At 38.0% G+C, this 24309-nt stretch overlaps 1 protein-coding gene across 1 annotated transcript in view; it reads right to left on the bottom strand.

Moving 5' to 3' along the window:
- The window catches only part of MCTP1 (multiple C2 and transmembrane domain containing 1), a 276216-nt gene that overhangs the window by 88711 nt on the left and 163196 nt on the right, over positions 1–24309 (bottom strand). Inside the window, exons 10-15 of the mRNA XM_068422462.1 lie at positions 23544–23637; positions 11595–11697; positions 9357–9459; positions 8902–9003; positions 8482–8556; positions 6546–6665 (exon numbers count right to left, since the gene is read on the bottom strand). Coding sequence (XP_068278563.1) covers positions 6546–6665; positions 8482–8556; positions 8902–9003; positions 9357–9459; positions 11595–11697; positions 23544–23637 — 597 coding nt within the window. The remainder of the gene's footprint in view (positions 1–6545; positions 6666–8481; positions 8557–8901; positions 9004–9356; positions 9460–11594; positions 11698–23543; positions 23638–24309) is intronic.

Here is a 24309-nt window from a genome sequence, read left to right as displayed (position 1 = left end):
CAATGGCATAATCTATGAGCTCTTAAATGTATGTGCAAAATTCTGAGTCTCCTACAATTACAGTGTGGAAAAAAAAGAAAATATTTAATAACTAACACAAGTGCATTCCCACACCTGATGGTACCATATCAAGTCTCTCCCAAAACATAATTTCTGTCCTTCAGCTTTGAGTGAAAGTTGCTTCTGAAATACACAGTACTGATCATTTCCCTTTTTAACAGGGAAAACCTAAGCAAGTTGACAAAATTACTTTATTGTCTCATTTCCTGCTAGGGACCAGCTCTTTTTTCTCCTGTTTCCTTCTCGGTTTCAATTAATTAACATGACACCACCACAACTAAATGGTGTATGTGTGAGAGAACTAACACTTAATCAAAGGCTAGGGACACTGTTATGTCATTTTCACACATGAATTGTGTAACGCTAGAAGACAAAGCGAAGGTGAGTTAGACCTGACAAATGACTTGGATGCAGGGCGAGTCATTTTATCAATATTTCAAAGCCTAAGAAAGAAAAGTATTTTCTATGTGCGTGCATACACACGTATAGAAAGATTCAGAGGAATAAGAACAGGAACAGGATAACATGTTCATAGAAAGCTTTAATTTGAGGACATACTGAAAAGCATGCGTGTGATCAGGTGAGGGTACTCTGCTCCCAAATGAGAAAAGAAACAAGTTTGTTTTACAAGTAATAGTTAAATGTTCAAGCAGGCAATTAAAGTGCTTTACTGAGGCCATTTTGGGATGCCAAACATTTTGAAGATTATATATTCCCTCATATTTCAAGTTCAATGTTCCTCTAAGTAAAATATGCGGCTCCCTTTAGTTACTCAGTTATGAATTGTACTTTAAAGGCAAGGGGACATTTTTGATAATGCACATCTTAAACTTTTCATTAAACTACAAAATTTAAATTCTACCTTTTTGTGCACTCTGACATTTTTGTCTGGCATTTTCATTAATTTTGCGACATACATAAATGTAGCTGAAATGTTAACTGATCAATACTTTGTCTCTCTCATGTAGCACTAGAGCGAAGCTCCCCAAGGACCACGCAGCAGTACAGAAATTAAATGTGTAAAATATCAAATGTTAATGTTAAACACAGCGGCACTTACTGTATAACGACTGAAAAGGCTAAAAGAATTCCAAATAGACAGATGGTAGCACAAATTATCTACAAACACATTTAAAGATTAAAGTTTGTCCCGTAAAATAATTCATTGACTCACGTTGAAGTGTGTCCTTTTACTGATAGCTCAGTTGTCCAATTATTTTTGTGCTCATTACAGTGAGAAATGACAGTACTGGAAAAAAAGAGTGTACACTTTTTTCCCCCTACGTTGCACCCACTGACATCTGCAAGAACACAAATGTCTGGTCAAGAAGCTGATGGAAATTAGGCCCAATTTAGTAGATATTTCAGTGCCCACAATAGATTAATCTAAAGAAAAACCATCCACTTTTGCATACTGTAATACAGTTCTTCTTCATGAAACGTATCATATTAATTACCAAATTAAAAAAATATATAAAAATTAACTGCTAAATAATCCAAAGGTCTGTTTTAAATACAGAAAATCATGTGAATTTACAGCAAAGGCTCTCCCTACATATTCTATTCTTTTCCATTGCATTTAAGTGCTTAAGAAGCATAAACACAAACACAGAACACATTTTTGATCTGACTCGAGACATAACAGAGATATACGCAATATAATAAAGCTGTTCCGGAAGTGAAACATTAATTTAACATTGCTGCTATACATTTCCTTTATTTAACAGGAAATAAATATGAAAAAGAAGGAGAGAATATTAAATCTTCTGATGGTTCAAATCCAAAGTCATATCCCTAGCTAGATCTGGAACATCTCCCTTATGAGGAGAGGCTGAGGGAGCTGGGTCTCTTTAGCTTAGAGAAGAGGAGACTGAGGGGTGACCTCATTCATGTTTATAAATATGTAAAGGGCAAGTGTCATGAGGATGGAGCCAGGCTCTTCTCAGTGACATCCCTTGACAGGACAAGGGGCAATGGGTGCAAGCTGGAACACAGGAGGTTCCACTTAAATATGAGGAAAAACTTCTTTACGGTGAGGGTGACCGAACACTGGCACAGGCTGCCCAGAGAGGTTGTGGAGTCTCCTTCTCTGGAGACATTCAAAACCCGCCTGGACGCATTCCTGTGTGATATGGTCTAGGCAATGCTGCTCCGGCAGGGGGATTGGACTAGATGATCTTTCGAGGTCCCTTCCAATCCCTAACATTCTGTGATTCTGTGATCAACCTCTGTTTCATGAACCATTTACTTTGAATATCTGAAAAATAACAGCTAAGATTATGTCATAGTTATATTAGCATGAAAATAGAAAAAATTATGTCTCGGTAGCAGTTATTCTTTCGCTGTGAGTTATGGAGACACAGAGAAAAAAAGAGTCAACGACCCTTAAGTCGTTCAGGCAAAATCCTCAGTGAAGGCAATGAGCTTATGAAGTTCAATAGAAACAAGTAAAATATTGTTTAGTTGAGGAAATGCATAATCCAGAACATTGAAAGCTTAACATCTAGGTTTCTGTACCTCTAGGTACAGCACGGGCAACACCAGTCATTGAGCCGGTGCCTTTGGACAGACTTGAGAAAGGACCATCCTAAACCTTTAATAAAGCATTTCCTTTCCTAAAATGTCCCAAATAATGTAAAGGTTTGAGACAGCGAAGTTCTGGAGTACAAATAATCAGCAAGCTCCTTCAATGAACACTTTTAGTCTCGATGACTAACGCTGTGACTCTCCAAGGGAATGACTTTAAAAACAGCTGAAGTGAACACTTCAGTGTGTGAAGAGCATAAAGGAGGTAACTGTAGCTTATTATCGAGTCACCATATTAATCAAGGTTTTCTATGGGTTTCCAAGAGTAGTCCTCTCCAGATCTCTCATTAATTACAACTAACTTACTACAGTTCTGAAAACTGAGCTAGTCTGTCAAAATTTCTTCACCTGTGGTCAAACGGTGGCCCCATCAGAAAGTAAAGACATGGGGTGAGGTACAAGAAAAGGTACCTGTAATTGTAACGCCAAGAACTTGGGGCAATGGGAGATCTGAAAAATCTGCCCTCACATATGTAACTTATGTGAAATGGCTGTAAATTGGTATCAGGACGTTATCCATCAGGGTAGGTCTTCAGTGGGATTGAGTGTGCCCTCAGCAAGTTTGCCGACAACACCAAGCTGTGTGGTGTGGTCGACATGCTGGAGGGAAGGGATGCCATCCAGAGGGACCTTGACAGGCTTGAGAGCTGGGCCTGTGCAAACCGTATGAAGTTCAACAAGGCCAAGTGCAAGATCCTGCATGCGGGTCGGGGCAATCTCAAGTACAAATACAGGCTGGGCAGAGAATGGATTGAGAGCAGCCCTGAGGAGAAGGACTTGGGGGTGATGGTTGATGAGAAGCTCAACACGAGCCGGCAGTGCGTGCTTGCAGCCCAGAAGGCCAACAATACCCTGGGCTGCATCAAAAGAAGCGTGGCCAGCAGGTCGAGGGAGGTGATTCTGCCCCTTTACTCCGCTCTCGTGAGACCCCATCTGGAGTACTGCACCCAGCTCTGGGGCCCGCAACATAAGAAGGACATGGAGCTATTGGAGCGAGTCCAGAGGAGGGCCACGAAGATGATCAGAGGGCTGGAGCAGACAGGCTGAGAGAGTTGGGGCTGTTCAGCCTGGAGAAGAGAAGGCTCTGGGGAGACCTTATAGCAGCCTTCCAGTACCTGAAGGGGGCCTACAGGAAAGTGGGAGAGGGGCTTTTTACAAGGGCAAGTAGTGACAGGACGAGGGGGAATGGTTTTAAACTGAAAGAGGGTAGATTTAGATTAGATATTAGGAAGAAATTCTTTACTGTGAGGGTGGTGAGACACTGGCACAGGCTGCCCAGAGCAGCTGTGGCTGCCCCCTCCCTGGCAATGTTCAAGGCCAGGCTGGATGAGGCTTTGAGCAACTTGGTCTAGTGGAAGGCGTCCCTGCCTGTGGCAGGGGGGTTGGAACTAGATGATCTTTAAGGTCCCTTCCAACCCAAACCATTCTATGATTCTATGATTCAAATCCAACAGGAAGGAAGAAATGGTTAGTTTAAAAGTTTACTTCACATACTTTATTTATTAGTCTGCCTACAGAGCTGGAAACCTCCAGAATGGCCTATTTCTCATCTCCTTTCTGGCACTGACATTTCACTGTGTCATTCTCCAACCTCTGGAAGACAACTTCAAGAGGAGATATGATTTGTATAGTAGTGAAGAGATGAAAATGATACATATAAGTACAGCTTTTTAACAGCATGTATTAAATTCCAGCGTAACCTTAGTGCAAGCATAATTCAGCATTACATGTGCAAGTGAGCCGCTCTCTCAAGATATTTCTAAGGCCTATGATAGCTATGAAACTCCAGAAACCATCTAAATCCAAAGCTTACGATCATGATAGAATGTCATGTAGATTTGACTTGGCTAGCAAAAACTGATCAATTTTTTGCCCAACAGAGGGATAATTTGATCCTTGGAGAGAACCTTGATGTTATTCTCATCAGGTTGAAAAGCACAGGCCAGCCCTCTGGTTGCAGAGCAGGAACGCGTCTGCAGGAAGTTACAGCACTGATGCAGACGTAATGTATCCATAACTACCACAACCACCACAGAGCAAAAGAAATACTAAAAAGAAACTAAGAAAAACAGGCGTTTGATAGCGATATATACAAAAATGTATACATATGATCATATATATAAAAATAAAATCCGGAACACATTTCTACTTCAACACACTATAACTACAATAATGACATATACTCATTACAGACCTCCCTGCTCAAATTCTGTGTTTTATGCATTTCCAACTACCTACTATGACACTGAATTTCTTCTATGATCGGAAACAATTACAATTTAACAGCAACACAACTTCTTCCATGGCCACAGCAGTGCACCACAAGAAAGAAACAATTTCATTTGCCCCAAAGAATAGGATGTCTTTCCATTTCCCTTTCTTCCACTGGTAACAGGTGGATCTTCCACATCCATATTAAAATCAGACTTGGACAAATGAGTATTTACTAACTGAAGCAGTAATAGCAACGGGAACATTTGAGTTTTCCATAGAAACCTGCGTTTTCCTATGAAAATTTGATCATTTTAAACTGAAATAATGACAGATCATCTTTCTAAAGTAAACAGTAGCAAATATATTTAGACTTTTGCACACAGTGTGGTTACTACAGACATCAGTAGAAGTATAAAAACCCTGAGAGTTTGAAGAGCGTATGTATCTCCTGTACTCCTGAGGAACATTGTAGCCAACGACCGACAGCTTGGTGCCATCCTTTGACAGGCTATGAGGGGTTTAACAAGTCACTTAGAACAAATTGAGCACCACTAGAAGAAACTTCCTGCAAAAGAGTGTGATTTAGTGACACACAAAAGTACCCCATTTTACTGCTCCAGCGCAGCCAGCTCCAGTGCCTGGCTTGACCTCTCCCAATTTGAGGCACCTGAGCTTCAGGCACCCAACATAGGAGCACTGTCACCAGACTCCCTCTATAATTACTCAAAGTAAGACCAACACCACTCCCTGTTCCTATTTATGGTGGAGAGGCCCGTAACTTCAGTATTTCAGCCAACTCAAATTTAGATGTTTCAGAAAGTGTGTCCATGCATACATTTTTACTCCTGGTGGAAGACCCTCAGGCTAAAAACAATCCGGGACTCTGTCTTGTTTGTTGCTAATATATTTTTTTTTAAAAAAAAATATATTCATCTGGGAAACACAATCTAATCTATGATTGTGTTTGGAATTTCCCAAGTTTAACAGGAAAATAAAGATTAGTATTAATGAAGCTAATCTTTATGGAGAAACAGCAGTTTCATTTAAGTAACTAAAAATTAATTCACTAAAAGCTGAACCATGACCAGAGCCTGAAGTCTAAAAGGTAGTAGTCTGTTTGCATTCATGATTTTAAAGTTCAGGGGGTTTTATTTTGCTTTGGTTTTTTTTTAAACCAAGAACACTAAATCACAGTAAGGAAGCAACTATTTGGGTCCAGAGCTTTGTACTTCTAAAAATGTTATAGGTGTAAGATATATTTATATGTGGAGGACAAAATAACACTAATTTTATATTCATGATATATAAAGGCATTCACAAAATACTCAAAAAAAAGTTTTAAAGTAAATATGCAACATACAAGGGGGCCAAACAAAATTTGAGAAGTAATGTGTGAGAAGCTCAAGATATATCATCCATAGTTTAGTGACTGTATTTGAAGTTGTACCACTTGCATGTTATTTGTACAACTGTAAATTTAAAAAAAAAACTATCTATCTTGTTTGTGTGACATTTTAAACTTAATTACTCTTTTAAAAATGCGAATAAACATGATTTGTGGTATCTTCATACTGTGAAGTTTTAAATAAAAAAAAAATCAGAACCCCACACATACACTGTATTATCTCTCAGTCTAGAACACAAATACACCAAGGTGATTAACAATAATATAAAGAAGATCATACCAAAAAAGCAGCAAGACTTCTTGGGGGAGAATCCCAGTCAAAGCAACTGCTGATGTAGTAGGCGGCACTTATGAGCACCATGATACAACGCTTCATCCGGATAAAGTTTCTCAGCAGTAGCTGTTAAAAAGATGAAAGAATGAAAATGTTTCAAAACCCCAAAAGCTTCAGAAGAGGCTCGTCCTTACAATATCGTCATTCTTAACTTGGGTGAAGACTGAGAAAATAACATGTTAAGCTCTCTAGCTCACAAATTCAGAAAGACAGTTTAAAATTTGAGACACTTGGAAGAGAGAAAATTTTTTAGTTGTGTCAATTGATATTTGTTGAATTTAATTCTAAATGGTACACAAATTGTTTGATTATAAAAAGCCCCCTGCAAAATTTCATGAATGATTTTGTTATTAAGATTTCAGAGTTTTTTAAAGAAGGCAAGACTTTCCCTATTCTCGAGTACCTAAATTTCACCCTTTCTTAATGAAAAGATGCTGCAGGACACTAACCTGAAACCATGCAGAATTACTGCTCTAATCTAAGATCAGCTGCACCCTTTACATCTAATTTTTCCTTCATTTGTAACAAATTTGTGTGCTGTGACATATTTTGACCACGTTTTTAAGTATTTATCAAAGTAACTTTAACCGCATACATTCAATCTACGTAGAGATGAGACATAACAGCACTGGGCTTTGATTCAGGAGAATACACTTACATCCTCTATAACGCAATAACCTTGACCCAAAAAAAGTGAACAAACCAGTGAATGATTTGTGTATTGAGTACCATAGAAAATTCTAGGTAGGTAAGACATGTTCACTCAGAAAATGTGGATGTTTTAAAGTGCAACCAGTCAGTCACACATAAAGAATCCTTTTTTTTTTTTTCCTGCCCCAGGTGGTATTGTGGTGGGGTATCCCATGCAAGCTAAACAAAAACAATCCAAAGTGGGTATTTAAAGTTTACTCTTCCTGTCACCTGCAAAAATCACAATGCCATCTTCTGTTATGAAAGTGGGGAGAAAAATGAATCTTGAATAAAAGGCCTTGCTGCTTCTTTGCTGGAATAGTAGTGGCAAAATGCAGCTTTAGCAACTGCATTACTCACAACAGTAAAGAAAGAAATATTTTGCCTCTTGAAATCTTTTTCATGAAATACATCATACAACTGATATAAAATTTATCCAGCAGATAATTTGCATTACACTCAAGTCTATAAGCTTTCAGCAAAATAAAAACCAGTTTTGAGACCTTTGCCTTTTCACTGCAAACAACAAAACCTCTTGTTCATTCCCACAGTCCAACCAAAAGCCCAGTTCTCTCCGTATAAAATACATTACTTGTGGAACACGAAAGACTGAATCAAAAGTAGTTCAAGTGGAAAAAAAGATAAAATGTGTGTTAAAATATTTTTTACCAAAACATTAAAACCGTGTGTAGCAAAAATATCCAGAGGAAAAAAAAGAAAAAGGGTCCAGACATTTCTTGTCCACAGGACTCTCCAAAGTAATAAAGAGTTTCAGTCTGTGTTCACCTCTGGTTCAAACCTTACTCAACTAACTTATTTAAAATCTGGCTAAAAGAATGCTGAAAGACTCACTGCCCTGCAACAAATGGAGATCTTTCGGGTCAAGGTTAACAGCAAAAATTTATGCAAGACTTAGTTTACATGCACCTGTGCTATAATCTGATATGTGTGGAACCTGATGGTTTCAACTGTGTTCTTATTCACTTATTTCATGGAAATTAAGCTGCAATTTATAGAGGAGACACAATAAACCCGCGTATTTTGTTTCTGTCTTTTCCAACCTATCATATTCTTTTGTAAACAGGTAATGAAAATGTTATTCTTTACCCTCAGCAGTACGATACCAGATATTTGGATGTGCACACTTGATATTAAGGCTTTCGGAAAGGATTAGTGTTTCCTTACTCTTTACCTGTTTAGACAGTCTGTTTTCCTCTTCAATGTACTTCTGTTCTTTGGGCATTAAGGTTCGTATGCTGGCTTTCACCTACACATTAAAATGTGTGTCAATATTTCAAGCTCACTCGCTCCTTACTAATAACACATGCTGCAATTTGCAAAAATTACGAAGTTTCAAAGTCATGGCTGCCAAGCCTGCGACACGTAAATGTACACAGAGGCATGAGTTGCTGCTCCTTACGTTAGCAGCAATAGCAGCGGCAGCAGCAACAAAAAGAGAGGGTGTGCCAGGCAGTGGCAGAAGAGTATTCTGTAGTATACATCAAGGTTTAGAGAAAATGAGGAATGACAGAAATTTTCTACAAATCAGGAACAAAAGCTTTCATGAAACTGAACTCTTTAGCACTACAAAAAAGTCAAAGTTAAGACTTACAGCATTAAAAATCACATCTATTTCAAGATAGATGACCCCCTTTGTTGGCCCTGTCAGCTGCTTGTTTTTCAAGACGTAGGCTTTCTGTTCACCATTTTGAATCTGCAGGAAAAGGACATGACAGCCGTCTGTCTCGTGGTCTCCGCTGAATACACCCCCCCGACGACCCCTGACCCCCAGCTGCTGAAACTGACAGAGAACCCAAAACAACTGTGGCAAGTCTGACAAGTACCTGTTCATTACCAGGGCCGAGTCTGTCAGGAAAAATTAACTATCATGGGATTCAACATGGCCGTGAATTGAGTATGTTAAAATTTTAGTGTTCTTATTACAGACCTTGGTTGAGAAATGACAGACACAGAGCTGCAAATCTTTTTTTTTTTTTTTTTTTCCCTTTCTCCCCTCTCCTTCAGACGGAAAAATACAGAGTGGTATGTCAGGTGAATGAAACTTACAGAGAGCAATGGTATAGCAACTTTGCCTAGAAAGTCAGCACTCCGATCGCGGTCTTCGTCATAAACTGTCACCTCGAGCACTGAGTGGATGTCTTTAATGTTGCTACAAAGGGAGAAGCACACACAGAAGAGAGAAGTCACCTACACCAGCGGGTACCAAGGACAAAAGCGTGAAAGGTTAGCAAAAACAGATATCCGTCTATTATTCCAAGCCACGGCAGAGAACAGAACTTGAGTAAATGAGGCACCCCTCCGTATAACCGGAACGCTTTCTAAGGGCTGCAGCGATCGCTCACGCTCTCTGCGAGGCTTTCCCAGAGGAAGTTTTCCAAAGGATGTTGCTTTAAATCTCCTACCTGGGGTTTGCACTGCACGAGCTGCAAGGAGAGCCAGCACAGAGCAGCGCTGGAGGATTTACAGCCACGAGCAGCAGGACTGAGAGCCTTTAAAGACTATCCCTGAAACACCGCTATCCTAGCAGCAATTCTGACTGCAAATACTGTGAAATATGTAGGTTTCTAAACAAAAATAACTACGAGCTGCACAAGCACATCCTCGCACTGAGCACAAGCTCTTTAATTCTAAAATCCTTGCTTAATTACAAACACACAACAGTCATTACAACAAATTAGGAACAAGCAATACAAAATGATGCATTTTTTCAGCTACTACTGTTTTTCGCCTGCAAGCTATCGAACACTCCTCCACCACGCACAACAAATGTCACTGTACACTGTAAACTCTCAAGTGAAAATCTCACGTTCCTTATTCCGAGGAAAAAACAGAATTGTTTGAGAGCACTCATCTTTGATCAAATGGCTGATCCAGGAAATGTGAATTCAAGCAAAGCAGTTTAACTTCAGATATGTCTCCAGATGAAACTGGATTGCTAGCCCAAAATTAATTAACAAATCTGAGCATAAATAAAAATAAAATAAATAAATAAATAAATAAAATAGTCAATGCAAATACACACAGAAGAGAGGTGAAAGCGTTTTGAGTTTATTTATTTGATTCCTGATTAGTCTTTCGTCCTCTACAAAACTGGGCAATTTCTTATGTAGAGAACACTGTCAAGCAGTAGAGGTTGATTAGTTATTGGCTCTATTAGCATATAATTAAAAATAAATTAATGAAGAATTTAGCGTGGTTTTGCAGATACATAAATGAGAACTACGTTAATAAGCTAATGAGAAGTACAACTGTTGTGAGATTTTTTCTTTTGCTCTGAGTTCATTCCTGAGAGCTCACTGCAGAGCAAGAAAAACTACAGATGCCAAATATATAAATGACAAATTTAGAGGAAAAAAGAGAAAAGAATGAAAATCAGACCGTGTTTTGAAATCAAGGGCAAAACACGGTATTTTCATTTATGATAAAGTGAAGAACATGTACACAAAGCTAAAGCTTCTACTGGTTTTGCAGTTGATTGTTAGCTGATTTCGGCAGCAGAGAAACCTGCAACTGATCAGATTTCTACTCATTGGTGTCACATTGCAGCCAGATAGAGAGAAGCAGGGAGAATAAGGAGGCAACTGAGCAAGACAAATAACAGGAATAGTTTGTTTGTGGAAGACTTTTTTCTATTTTGTCTGAGCCTTTTACTGCCTTCAAAATAACAGGAGGATTAAAAAACCCAACCGCATCACTTCCCAATAAACCAAGCATTTAAGACTGCATTTTACCCGGTACCAGTATGATACTAGATGGTACTGTGAGAAGTGCAGTTGGTAAATGGAAAGAACAAGTGGCAAGTATCTGATCATAATTCAGAGAAGTATGAATGCATTTAAAATTCCTTCCTTTATATAGTTATCTAACGCTTATTAAAGTTAACAACCACATTTTAATGAAGGTCATAATCACAGCATCCTTTTTTCCACCCAAAACTTTAGGGCCAAATCCAGTGTGATGGATTTGGCCCTTGAAACTCTCACTGAAGCTAGCAGGGGTCTGGAGTGCTTAGCATTACTCACACCTGGTTTCCAAGAAACAGACCTTGCTTTTTTACCTTTAGAATGGTACCTCTTCTCTAATTTTTTCATGCTTTTAATCCTCAAAAAAACTATTCAGCTGTTTCGTTTAGAAATATCAGTATGTCATCACTATCTTTCTTCAGAATCAGCAGTAGGTATCTGATTCACACGTACATCACCTTCAAAACACCCTCTCCCCCTACAAAAAAAAAAAAAACAAACCTCTACCCCCACAAGACACTCACAAAATCCAAACACCTACAATGTGAAGATTTTGTTCCATTCCGGATTGAGGTTCTTGTAGACGGTATGTGTCAGCAGTCTGTCGTTGTTCAATTCAACTACACAAAATGGGTCACTTTTACCTAAAAGAGAAAATTTGGAACAAAATTTATAAACTAAGAAAACCCACCATGAGCAAGGTTTAAATAAAAATTAGTTTGGCGTTTTTTTTTCCTTTTTCTAAGCTGCATTGTAATTCTCTCAGGAACTAATTCAGGGAAGTCCTATGGTCTGCATTATATTCAAGATGATCATAACAGGCTGTTCATCTCTGTAATCTATTAACATTGTTCACTAAAAGAACATCTTTTTTGTCTTTAAAAAAAAAAGAAAAGAAAAAAAAACACCATACAGTCTCTTCTGATGAAAAAACAGCATGTTCCTAAAAGGTGCCAAGCACCCTTCTGAGACAGCTAAGAGAACTTTACTTTAATGGTGCCAGTCCTACATTGACTGTAATGATAACATAATTAAAGCATTTTGATATGAAGGAAATGTATTATTCCATATTATTTGTAATAACATAGCACCTATGATACTTATCCAAAGATTACTATGCCCTACATGTTTCATGCTGTACAAATCCTCTCCCCAAAATCAAAAAGCCTTAAAGACAGCCTCAGATAAAAGCCTAACACCAGAGAAAATGGGCAAGTACAATTAAACAATGAGACGATATCAGCTGGAATGATGGGCTGTAGTCTCAGCACAGCAGAAGCTCAAACGTGGTTGAGATTTTTGTATACATTAAAGCACAATGAAGTAGCTTTGCATATATTTATAAGAAGGTCCCTCAGCATGAAAGCCATCACAGGAGAAAGTATGAAGATGCTGCTTTGAAAATGTAATATGTAGATAATGGAAGCAGTATCCTAGACTGGATATGGAAGTTGATTATTTTTTGTTTTAAGCTAAAGAAAAACAATAGGGAAAAGAAATGTGTGTGTGTGTGGTAGGGTGCCCCTGAATGTGAAATAAGCAGCTTATAGCCAATGACTGCAGGTAAGCAGTGCTTACACATCAAGCAAAGAGCAAGAAAAATCATCCTAGCTGAACGTTTAGGGGGAAAACATGAAATTTATACTAAGCTTTTTCTTAGATATCCACGAGGTCAAGGTTTGTATTTGGAAAGGAGAAGAAGAAAACTAGACACTTGAATGTCATGCTTAACAACAGTTTGCTTGTGTAAAAAAGGAGCTCTCTGAAGAGGGAGGAAGCAAAAGAAGGAAAGATTGGTATCTCCAGGGTTTGGGGGCAACCCTGAAATTTCCTAGAAGGGTAACAAGGTGTTGCAAGGAAGATCTGAGGAACAGCTATGATGGAAAGAGCAGTAACGAAAACATGAGGGGCATGGTGAGAAGGCAGTTGCAATGAAGAGGCAATAAAGGGAAGAAATCACAGTGTGGAGTAAATTATTTAACTCATATTTCAAATTATGACAGTAATGACAACCACTATAAATGCTGGCCAAGACAGAGAGATGCTATCCCTCCTACCTATTTTGAATTCCTGCAGTAATCGAAGAGAACAACCTTTGCCTTTGGCACAGAATACAAGAGTATATATTATTTTCATGTAAGGCTACAAATATATTAGTAGAAAGCTGTAGAGTAAATTGCTGCTTCCAGAACCCAAGGGAACTTTGACGGAAGTTAACAACTGAGTTGCATACTACAGAGTGGTTTGTTCTTGTCTCTGGATTTTCTTTGGACACTAAAGTGTTTCAAAGTTATTGAGTGTTGGCATTGGCCTTCCACAATCAAATCTAGCACACTAAGCAATTGTATTTCACTATGTCTTCAATAATTCCAGAATGCTTTGTCACGCATTATAAGAAGCCATAAATTGAGTAGCTCAATGGGGCTACATTAATGGTATTAAGGAGGCATGTAATTTGTTTCATACCTTATACAAATGACAATGAAGTCAATATTTAGACAAAGCTGTTCAGGGGTCGCAGCTCCCAAACTGCAGTATTGATTCAGGCTACATCAGAGGTTAATGTGCATATTATTAACTTTAATGATAAAGAATAATTGTTTTAAACACATTGTGAATTACAGTTAAGAGTTGATGTTTACCTTCTCTAGAAAACAATATACCACTGAATCTTTCCCATTAAACTTGAAAAATGATTAATTCATTAGTCAGCAGAGATGGATATATCACACATCTCAATGTTTTCCTACTTCACAAGCCTGAAAGGTGGTAGGAAACTTAAACCTATTTATTTAGGTTCTTTAGGTTTCAGTATTTTAACAAGAAACACCCAGAAGATAGTTACAACAAGGCACAACTGACACAGCAGGTGAGCTAGATATTACTTTATCTCCTTTTTTAAAGTATCATCAATCATATTTGCATATGATGGTACAATGCGATTTGTGCTTATTAATCGTATACAGACACAGGAAAATGCACTGCAGTGTCTAAAGGCCACCTTCTGTAAACAAAGTATTTACTACATTCATTTATTTTCTGCATCTGTTGACATGCACTTTTTCAATGACGCTCCTTATAGATTTATATGGGTATCAATCCACTTAAGAAAGCTAAATAATATGTAGCATCAATCACAGAGGTCCTTGATCAAACCAAAGATGAATGGTTTTCAGAAATAAAAAAATTCTCCTCTCACACTCAACATTTCATGTCTTCTCTCCCTATTACTTGAAAACAGTTTGAGATTGAATTTGACAAAAGGAAATATTGTGAAATGGTACAAGGGAAGGCCCAATTATGGTTGACAAGTAGAAGTTTCCCAGCTATGAACATCTCTGCTAACGAATACTGTTTTTACCATATGAGGAGGCTATGAAGTTCCCATATGCATAGCCCTTCACCATCGCCTATGGGCACTTCTTCCGTATGCTGAAATACTCATAACCAAGCTGGGTATCTGAAAGGCAACACTCTTCGCTGACGTGCTAAACATATGGTATGTGCAAACGTTATTTGGATACCAACCCAAATAAGCGAACATGATCCAGAAAGACAAAGCCAGAGCAATGTACAAGTACTTGGTGAAACTCATATCCATCTGTCATCTTTCAAGTTCTCATATTAGAAAGAATAACTGCAATCTTAACTCTCACTGACAGCCATGGCAACCTGCTACATTGCAAGAGTGTTCAAAATAATGGGATCATTCCCAATGAAAGCCTTAAGAGAGCACTAAAATATTAAAAGACGTCATCCTTAGGTCTCTTTGGTCTCTAGGAGGACCAAGGAAATCCAGGAACTTAAAACATATATTCTTCACTGTATTATTCAAAAGCAGTACGTTAAGCACAACACATACTCTTATCAGCTCAGACAACGTCTGTCTAGCTAATGCAACAAGCGATTTCAAACAAGGGATGGATAAATGGTTTACCTCATCTTTATAAAAAAGAACCACATGTGTTCAGAAAAGTATGTGCTGACCATTTAGCAGTTCTAGACGCACACTTCAAACCTTCGATTAGACTTGCGCTGCATAAACTCAATTACATCATTCTGGATTATGTTGTCACAAGTATGCCTTTCACTACAGACTAAATCACAACTGTCATATATCTCCATATATCACCTGTCATATGTGAAGAAATTCTACCCAAACCCCCATGTCTACCGAGAATCTTCCAACTAGCTCCCCACTGCGTGCCTTTTGTAGGCCTCTAGCTACTGTTCCAGTGACTTTAGAGGTACTTAACTCTATCGAACGCGACATCCACAAACGTCTTCTGAATACAGCCCTAAATGTATGCTCAGTGCTGTGTAAAGAATAAGACGGCCACCACCTGCTTAAGGCACTTACACATTAAGAGCATGCTCCCAGCACCACCAAAACCAGTACTTATTATTTTGAGTAATCCCAAGACCTCAGTGGGACTAATCACTACTAGACCTAGCACCGTTTGAAGGAATTCATGAGACACAAAGGTAGTAAAACCAGTGAAGTACACCTTCACACTGATGGAATCAAACCTACAGTAAACCTCCATAAGAAGTAAAACAAATCTCATTAATCCATTCTGTTGCTGTAACATCTCATGCTTTTTGGACTCTATTTATACAGTCATAAGGGCTCCTGAAATGACAGAAATAAAGTGCTAATTTACATAATATGCATAATAATCTGGAAGGGAAAGCAGCTTCTCTTTTGATGGATCTCCCTTACGTTTTTTCCCTTTTACCCATTACAGACCTGGAGAATGTCCCCTAGAAGGAATTCTATTGTAATGTAAGCTACCACTGAAAAAAAAAGAAAAAACTACTTCTCTTTTGAAGCTTCGCATTTTATTAATCATGCCACACATTGCATCCAGTTTGACAGATATCCTTGTTTGTGCTATGTTATATTGCATTTAATCTTTGGACAGTCGGCAAGAACAGACCACAAACGGAGATTACTTTACTTAGATCTAAGTATTTTACTTCAATCAGCACTGTGCCCCTCACATGGCACACTATGCACACATTAATTAAAACGTTACCCTTTCACTTGTCACCTTCTCAGAACTACTGCATGCACCTGGATGAACTGTACACCCATCCACTCAAACCAGCCCAACTCTACAACAGTGGTTAAACTGCAAGAGAGGCTATAACCAGGAACAGGGGAGGTCTTATTTGTTATTTGCTTCAAAACTCAGAGTCCCCCACAGCCCAGGAAGTCTTTCACAAAAGAAATAAAGTAAGTTTGGAGCTCAGATTCACTATCTAGAGCTCAGAATGTTTGTCATTGGAACAACATTTTTCTCCTACAAGTGTATAGAAAAGAGACCTAAAAACTGACAATTATTGTTTCTCTAAATATTTAGAAAATCAAAACAACAAAACCTCAAACTCCACACAATTTTAGCTTCTGAATTTTCTTCTCAAGTAGCTAGAGCACCACATTGCCTAACAGTTTTGCTATGTTTTTCACTTGGAAAAGTTTGGGAAAGACCCTTTCCATCAGTTCGAAGACCACAGAACTTCCACATTTGTACATCAGCTGGCTTGCTATGCTGGAACTCATCAGCAAGCACCAGAGATGTTAGGTGGCTTGTGAACCCTTGTGAAGTGATGTTCTAGGGCTGATGGGTCGGTCTCACACACATGCCACTGCAGCCCGTCTTCAAGGCCAGAGATGAGCTGGCCTCTGTCCAGTCTAGTGGGTAGCTGAAACTACAAAACATTGGACTTCATCTCAAATTGAATTCTGAGAGTACTGCTTTTCCACAAGAGATCGAATGAAATGTGACCAAATCAGACAAGTATCTTTTCTTTGTATAAATACGAACTTTACCTGAATATTAGAGCTGTCAAACTGCAATACAGTATAATTCATATTTCTGGGCAAGTTAAACATATATGTCCTTCAATGGTCCCTGAGGTGGAAGTTGTCCAATAAAAATTTTTTATTCTTGGAAGATTGTTTTCCCAGCAAAAATTTATTTTAGAGCACTGCAGTTCTTCCAAACAGGGACTTCAATTCAACATATATGCACTTTTGTACTCACTTTCTAGCTCCACTGGCACACAAATATGAGTCTGCCTTGATGAAAAGCTATCAAAGCTTAAATTTACATTTTTTGCTTGCCATGTTTTGTACAAGTTAAACTGTGATGTTCTTTTATTATAAAACTCTATTAAATACATGCATTTGTCTCCAGAAAATGCATGTCATCTGCATATTATTCAGTTAATATTGTAAAAAATGGACTTCAGTAAACAAACACATGGAAACATCCATATTGTGTGCAGTAAGATGACTCCCTGTTTTATACAGGAAAGAAACATCTGTGTACATTCATAAACATCATGCTTTTCTGTTTTCAATCTTTGAAATTCCATCTTGTTGGAAAGAAAAGAAAAAAACCAGAAAGACCATCAATCATTGCAGAATGACTCTTTCTTAATCAGAGCTGCCCTGGACTCTTAGAAGGAACTAGCATTGATGCTATTGCTTTTCAGAGTAGATGCAAGCCAAGAAGCATACGGCAGACCTACTTGTCCCTAGAAAAACTTACTGCACTTCACAAGGATTGAAGTACAGGGCTAGCTGCCGTGAGCCCTGTGGAGATACTTCTACCATGGCTATAGAATGCGTTGCATTGCTTCAGTATATCTCCAAAGACACAAATAATGTCCTAACTTTGTTTCTTCAACAGTTTTCTTAACAAAAGGGACCATGTGGCAGGCTAAATATAGATTGGCATTTACCATTTACCTGCCACTGATTAGACTGTAAAGTTATATAAACTGACAGAAAGCCAACTGCAGCACTGGCTAGACCATGAGCTGATTTTAAGTAAATCGCTAACTTTATTCTGAACTAAGTATTACATGATTTTTTTGCATTGTTCAAATTACATTACTCAAACTGAACTAGAATCACAAAGACTACTAAAAATGTTTTGGATAGCTTAAAAATTTAATAGGAGATCTCAATTCCATTTCTACTTCTAAAAGTCAAGTTCACAAACCACAACTTCACAAAGTTCAACCAAGTTCAATGTAGTTATGAAAGCTGAGATATTGTTTGAATATTTCATAGGCTATTACAGTTTTTCCCTACTGCTGGCCATGCCTGTCCATTACAGATCTAAGTCCCCACAGCCAAAAAAGGCCTTTATTTTTCGGGAAGACAAGACAGCCAGTTCATGACTCTGGGGGGCAGTGCCACTCATGCAGACGCTAATGTCACTAATGTTGTTCCAAGCTCCCTGCCAGCCAGCTGCTTGCAACAGAGCAGCCAGTCTGACCTTTGGCCAGGAGGAGGAATGGTTCAATAGCATGAGAAGCTGCCTTATCTAATGGATTAAGTACAGGACCCAAGCCAAAAGCCAGCTTTGACAAGGACTTGCTCTGTCGGCCTTAGCTGAGTCAGTTAACCTTTCTTAGTTTTCCATCTTTAAAATGGAAATGATAACTCCTCTTTAACAGTGCTACTACAAACATGCTGCAAAGGACTGATATCATGACTTTGTGAGGTATCTTACCAGGCGATTCAGTGTAGTGTCACAATCGTGTTAAATTCATTTCCACAGAATATTTACAGAAAAAAATACTAATGTTAATAATCACAAGTCATCATTTCACTGTATATTTAATTCTAAATGCTATGGTTAACCAAAAATATCTTTTAAATCCTAATTTTGCCATTAGAATCCTAAAACTCCTACTTTCTTTAAAAAAAGTAGTTTTGCAGTACAAGATATTGGACTGATGTCTTCAGGTGACCTGTACAGACAGGACCAGGTGAGATTTTATCCAACACACACTACTGCCCATCTAGTAGATTTCTGTACTTTGTGAAGATAATTCAAGTGTATATTGAAATCTGGTTGCACTAATTGACAGACCAAATTACTTTTGGAACCATATTTCCAAAGGGCCTCTGAATTTATTCCTTCAATTTTACATGCATGGGCTTCCATACCTTTGTGAATTTAATGTTTGTGTACATCACTCTGACATTTCCTAGCATTTGAAGAACAATTTCAAAGACTATTTTTACACATGTGATATTAGGACATTTTAATAGAACAGATTTTAGAAAACTCATTTACATTCTGCACATTTAGCCATCTTGGTATCTTTATCCTACATTCAACAGCTTTAATCAAAATTTTAACATGGAATTTTCTTAGAAGAGAGGCTGAATTCCAGACATAAAAATAATAAAAAAAAAACCACAACAAAACCACAAAACCTGCCTCATTTTCCATGCTTTTTTCTGTTCTCCAGAGAAGGAGAAGCCTGAAAAGCTTTTCACTGCAAACCTAAGTATCACTGAGCTCTACTAAAATCTGTCTGATATACCAGGTTCTGAAATCACGGTACCCAAAAAAACCGCAGACAATTGATTAATAATGAGGTCAGAAATACAAATAAATTTACTTCTAATGAAGACTGGAGACACAGTAATCAAAGTGTTAAAAATTCATTTCATGCACATCTCATTTGCCTCTTAGCTGATATTTATCACATAATTCTGTGAGAAAGTAGAGGCCTAAGATGCTCCAGATAAATGTCTCAATTAATCGTACAGAGGTAGCCCTCTTTGAGCTGAACCAGAGCTGTGAGCTCTTTATTAAAAGCACTATTCTGTAGCCTGTAACCTTGTTCCTTGACTCCTCTCTAGTTTCCAATTTAAACAAGTCCCCATGCGGCCCGTTCTAAAGGGCTTTGTCTCCCTGTCATTGTTAAGAGAGCCGAGGCATCCTGGAAGTGTGAAATCAGACCTCATGAGCTGAACGGTTCCCCAGGGAACGCCGGACCGCGCAGAAGGTCAAAGTCATGGGCTGGACCATCTGAAAGCGTCTGATCGCCGGTCTGTGACACCGCGAGTGGGGTGGGGGCAGGGGAAGAGGGAAGCCAGGGGGCTAGAATTGAACACGTCTTAATTAAAGCCCAAAGACAGCAAAACAAACTGTTTTCCAGGCAGGCCGTCACATGGAGCTTGGATTTCGCTCCGCTAATGAGTTGCTAACTATTATTCCTTAAAATAATAGGACTTTTGCTGAAGTTGATGAAACCTGTAGCACATCTTTTCCCACCCTGCTTGCTTCTCATCAATAACAAGGCATAGGTTTTGAATTTTATCTCGTGGTACAAGGAAAATGAGGAATGCATCTGTCCCAGTAAAGGAGATGCAAGCACTGCCTGCGAAGCCAGCAGCCTTCCACCACCACCTCTACGTAACTTTGCTGCAGAAGGAACACGCTTACCTGGCTATTGCCTAAACTGGCACTATGTCATGGTGAAGGGTCTATTGCTTTCCAAAACTCATACGGGCTAGAAGAACAGAATATGTATTAATTTCAGAGGCAAACGGACATGATGAGTCCATTACACCTCACGTTTTCCTGCACCAACAGAATATTTCTTCATGCAAAAGGATGTCCCTGTAGGCACACACACTGCTATGCCACAGCTCCGCAAGCAGCCGAGCTCTCGAGAAGGTTTTCTGGTCTTCCAGAGGTACCACAAGTCAGCAAAGATGTGGGGAAAGTATAACTTCTTTTAGCTGAGGATTTAGGGAGAAAACAGCCTTGTACTGAATAGCTAAAATACAATAGCAGATTTAAATGAAACTTTCTTTTCAGGAAGAGAAGGAAAAAGTAAACATCACACTCAATGTCTTTCCATTTGTTAGATTACAGTTTCAAAAAAAACATATTAAAAAAGACATCTTTTCCAGGAAGGAGTATTTGCTGTGACCACAATTTCCAACAGAACATAATTTTGCATTGGTGGAAGCCCTGAAATTGTGTTTGAACCACGGAAAGATGCTGGTTTTCCAGGGGAAGTATCCTCATAGACCCAGCAATTCTCTCAAAGGCCTCAGTCCTGGAAGATGCCTCAACCCCTCAGCCGTCCCCTTTCCTAAACTTCCTTGCAAGCAGGCTGAGTGAGAAGTCTCACTTTGTTCTTTTCTGGGCTATTTTTCAAACCCAGTTAGGGCATGTTCGAGCGGCACCCCATTTTCAAACTGGTAGTGCCCACTTGATCCCCTGCTCTCATCTTCACCAAAATTTCAGCCCACCCTTGCATCTTGTTCAATACACGTGTTTGTGTGGGGGTGGTAAACCAAGGCCTGAATGACTACCCTTAATTTCTCTCTGCTTAAAAAAAAAATCTGTACGAACCTTAAGGATCTGAAGTGCACTGTCCAACACTGGGCTATTGAGACTGGAGAAAAAACTGCCCTCGACTATCAACTAAGGGGCTTAACTGAAGTGACCTACTGTAGTAGCATTCAGCTGAACAAGGCTATGGGCTTTCTGTGGAAAGGAGAAGAATTGAGCGTTTCATTAAAAAGTAATTTGTGCTTTTTACTCATTCATTCAACGGGAGTCTCAATTGCTCTTTATTCACACAGAGTTAATACAGTATTACAATGCTCCTCAATGAATGTATGGTAACAAAAGAAAAATTTCACATTTTGAAAGGGAAAAAAAAATCCTTGCAACTGTAGTAAGATTGATGACTACTTAAAAGATTACAGAAATCTTTTTCCGTCTATGCTTATGCTTAATGATGGAATATTAAGGATTTTTAAAATCCATTCAGCCCAAACTAATAAATTTTCATTTATTACTTCACATGAAAACATTCCTGAAAGTGAAATAGGATATGTTCAGCAGACAAGAAACAGAGCAAACCACACAGGTACTATACAGGTGTTTCAGCTACTTTTCAGACTCAGGGGAGGGCAAAAGATTAACTCTGAAAAAAAAACGATATAGTAAGAGCAGCAAACTAGTCCTTAGCTTTTACTTACACAAGCAATCCTTAGCCGTGTAAGTTATACCACTGATGACAGCGCTCTCCACACTGACTAATAAGTATTGCTCAGTTAAATAAAGGTGGAGGGTCAAGTTTTATACAGTTTTTGCAAACCTGATTTATTGACAATCACCAAATAACTACTTTGAGCTCTTTCTAAATATTACTATTCAAAGTTTAATCTGAAATGAATGATCCGTTACTAAAAATAGCTATGAATTACTACAGTAGTTAATAAAAACCCTTTGTCCTCTTTTCAAAATACCAGGTATTTTTGTCCAAACTATACAATGATTTCTGTAATGTCTGGAATGCAAAGCCATCTTACAAAACATAACTGACGTATAAATGTTTTTTCTTGCCAATGAACAAAATATGTGGGACACAGGAAGGTATTGAGTGTTCTCCCCCATCTTCTGTCGTTGTAAATGCAATGTCTGAAAATTTTTGGTAGCTCTGTACATCTTTAATTGAATCAAACATATTTCCAAAAAATTTGTTCAACCAGCACAAATGACATGTTGATCTGGAAAAGTCAACAACTGAATGAGTTCAGGGACTGAATTATCCCATTTGCCCCTGAATAAACTAATCTCTCTCACTGTTCAGACCACATTGGATTATAAGGTCAAAGCAGAGTGAAGAATCTTTAGAAGCATTTCTCCAGCCTCCCTGAAAATAAAATCTGTTATTTTGCGTGCCAGAAACTGGATGATCAGTTTCAGTAATAAAATATTTGCTCTGTCACCTTGTCTGAGAGAAAAATAAATACTGGTACTCACACTAATTTACAGAAAACTATTAAAAAGTGAGTATGTTGCTATGTATTTACATCTGCTCCTGTAATAGAACATTTATGTCCAAAGTGCAGTTAAACCAGCTGGTTTAGTAGAGTTTCCTTTTTTATTTCCCTTTCCTTTTCTTTTTTTTTTTTTTAAAGCAGAGGTGGCTATTTTCTGACACAGAACAAGCTCATTTTGCCCCACAGAACTTGTGCAGTGTGAAGGTGATTGCAACTACAGGAGATAACTTGGACAATTTTGGAGAAATATGGTCAGTATGGCTGAAATATATTTTTCTTCATTTTGAAAAGCAAAAGGTTAAATTATCCATTCAGCTTATATCACTTAGAAAACATAAACGCTTTTCCTATTTCCCTTGTTACAGACAAGCAGTAGTGACATGAAACTGCATTTATTTGAGATGACTGAAACCAAAAGCAGCCTTGCTAAATATCTGGCAGTTATCAAACGGGTTTTTTTTTGGCAAAAACTTTGAAGTAGTATCTGAGTCTACCACCTTTCATTCGCCTTGTTCTCTGGAATTTAGCTTTAATTTGGATAATTTTGTGTATTTGTATCTACTAGAAAAAGAAGTCTTTTCTATGTATTTTTTCCAGGACCTCTGATGGAGAAAAAGGTGTATTTCACCTTTCTGAGAAATAATCTATGTAGGGCTCTGCTAGAATTAGAATGACTTGCTGCCTTGCTTACAAAAGTTTTGTTTGTTTGTCTGAGGATTTTTTCCTTAATGAGCAGAAGGTGAGACCGTGCAAACAGACAATAATCTTTATCTAAAGTTCTGCTTTAAACATTTTTTTTTCACTTCTAAAAAGGCCCAGTCTTATCACAGTATTTACTGTCACAGAAACTAAATGAATCCTTGCCTGTGACATCAGCTGCCATCAATGCTTCTGCCCTGATGACCTTCACCTGAAGAAATCCCACGTCCTTCATGTTATGGAACATCGTCATTGGACTCTAGAAAATAATAAAAAGAAAAATAATTCTGGATTGCAAAAAAGACAAGCCAAAAGCAATATTAATAGTCTCCTCCCTAGTCCAGATACAAGTTAGTATAATTCTGTCTAACGTACTCATATTTTTACCTATTATTTTCTGAAGAATATACAGTTGTCAGTGTTTCTTTCAGTATGTCACAACTTTAACTTACCAATGAAAAATGCAACAGAAAAATTAGAATATGGATGCTTAGATACAACAATAATTCTACTGAATTAATCCCCTACTAGTACATGAACTGTCCATCAAAATTTTAAATTATATCAGTGTATTAACAAAATTAATACAAACTATAAAATATTTCCTCTTCCTGAATACTTTTGTGAGATCTGTGTTCACATTTTCCCTTTGATGGCTCCAATTATATTTTGAACAGTGACTTAGGGCCAATATTGTTTTTGTTGTGGTTGACCATTATTTGCAAGCTTGGATATAGCATAGATACATATATAAGCTTGCATATAGCTTGCAAATAATATGAGCAAAAACAATCAAAAGAGGATTATAACAACTTAGTAATTTTCATAACAATCATCACATGCAAAAAACATCCAAAAAATGAATTAAAAGATGGTTCCAATTCCATGGCAGAAAGCTTTTACTATATATCATTATTTTTTTTAACATAAA

Source organism: Nyctibius grandis, chromosome Z (assembly GCF_013368605.1).
Source record: "Nyctibius grandis isolate bNycGra1 chromosome Z, bNycGra1.pri, whole genome shotgun sequence".
Taxonomy (NCBI): domain Eukaryota; kingdom Metazoa; phylum Chordata; class Aves; order Nyctibiiformes; family Nyctibiidae; genus Nyctibius; species Nyctibius grandis.
Note: the sequence above shows the minus strand (reverse complement) of the source record. Positions and strands in the feature narration are given on the sequence as shown.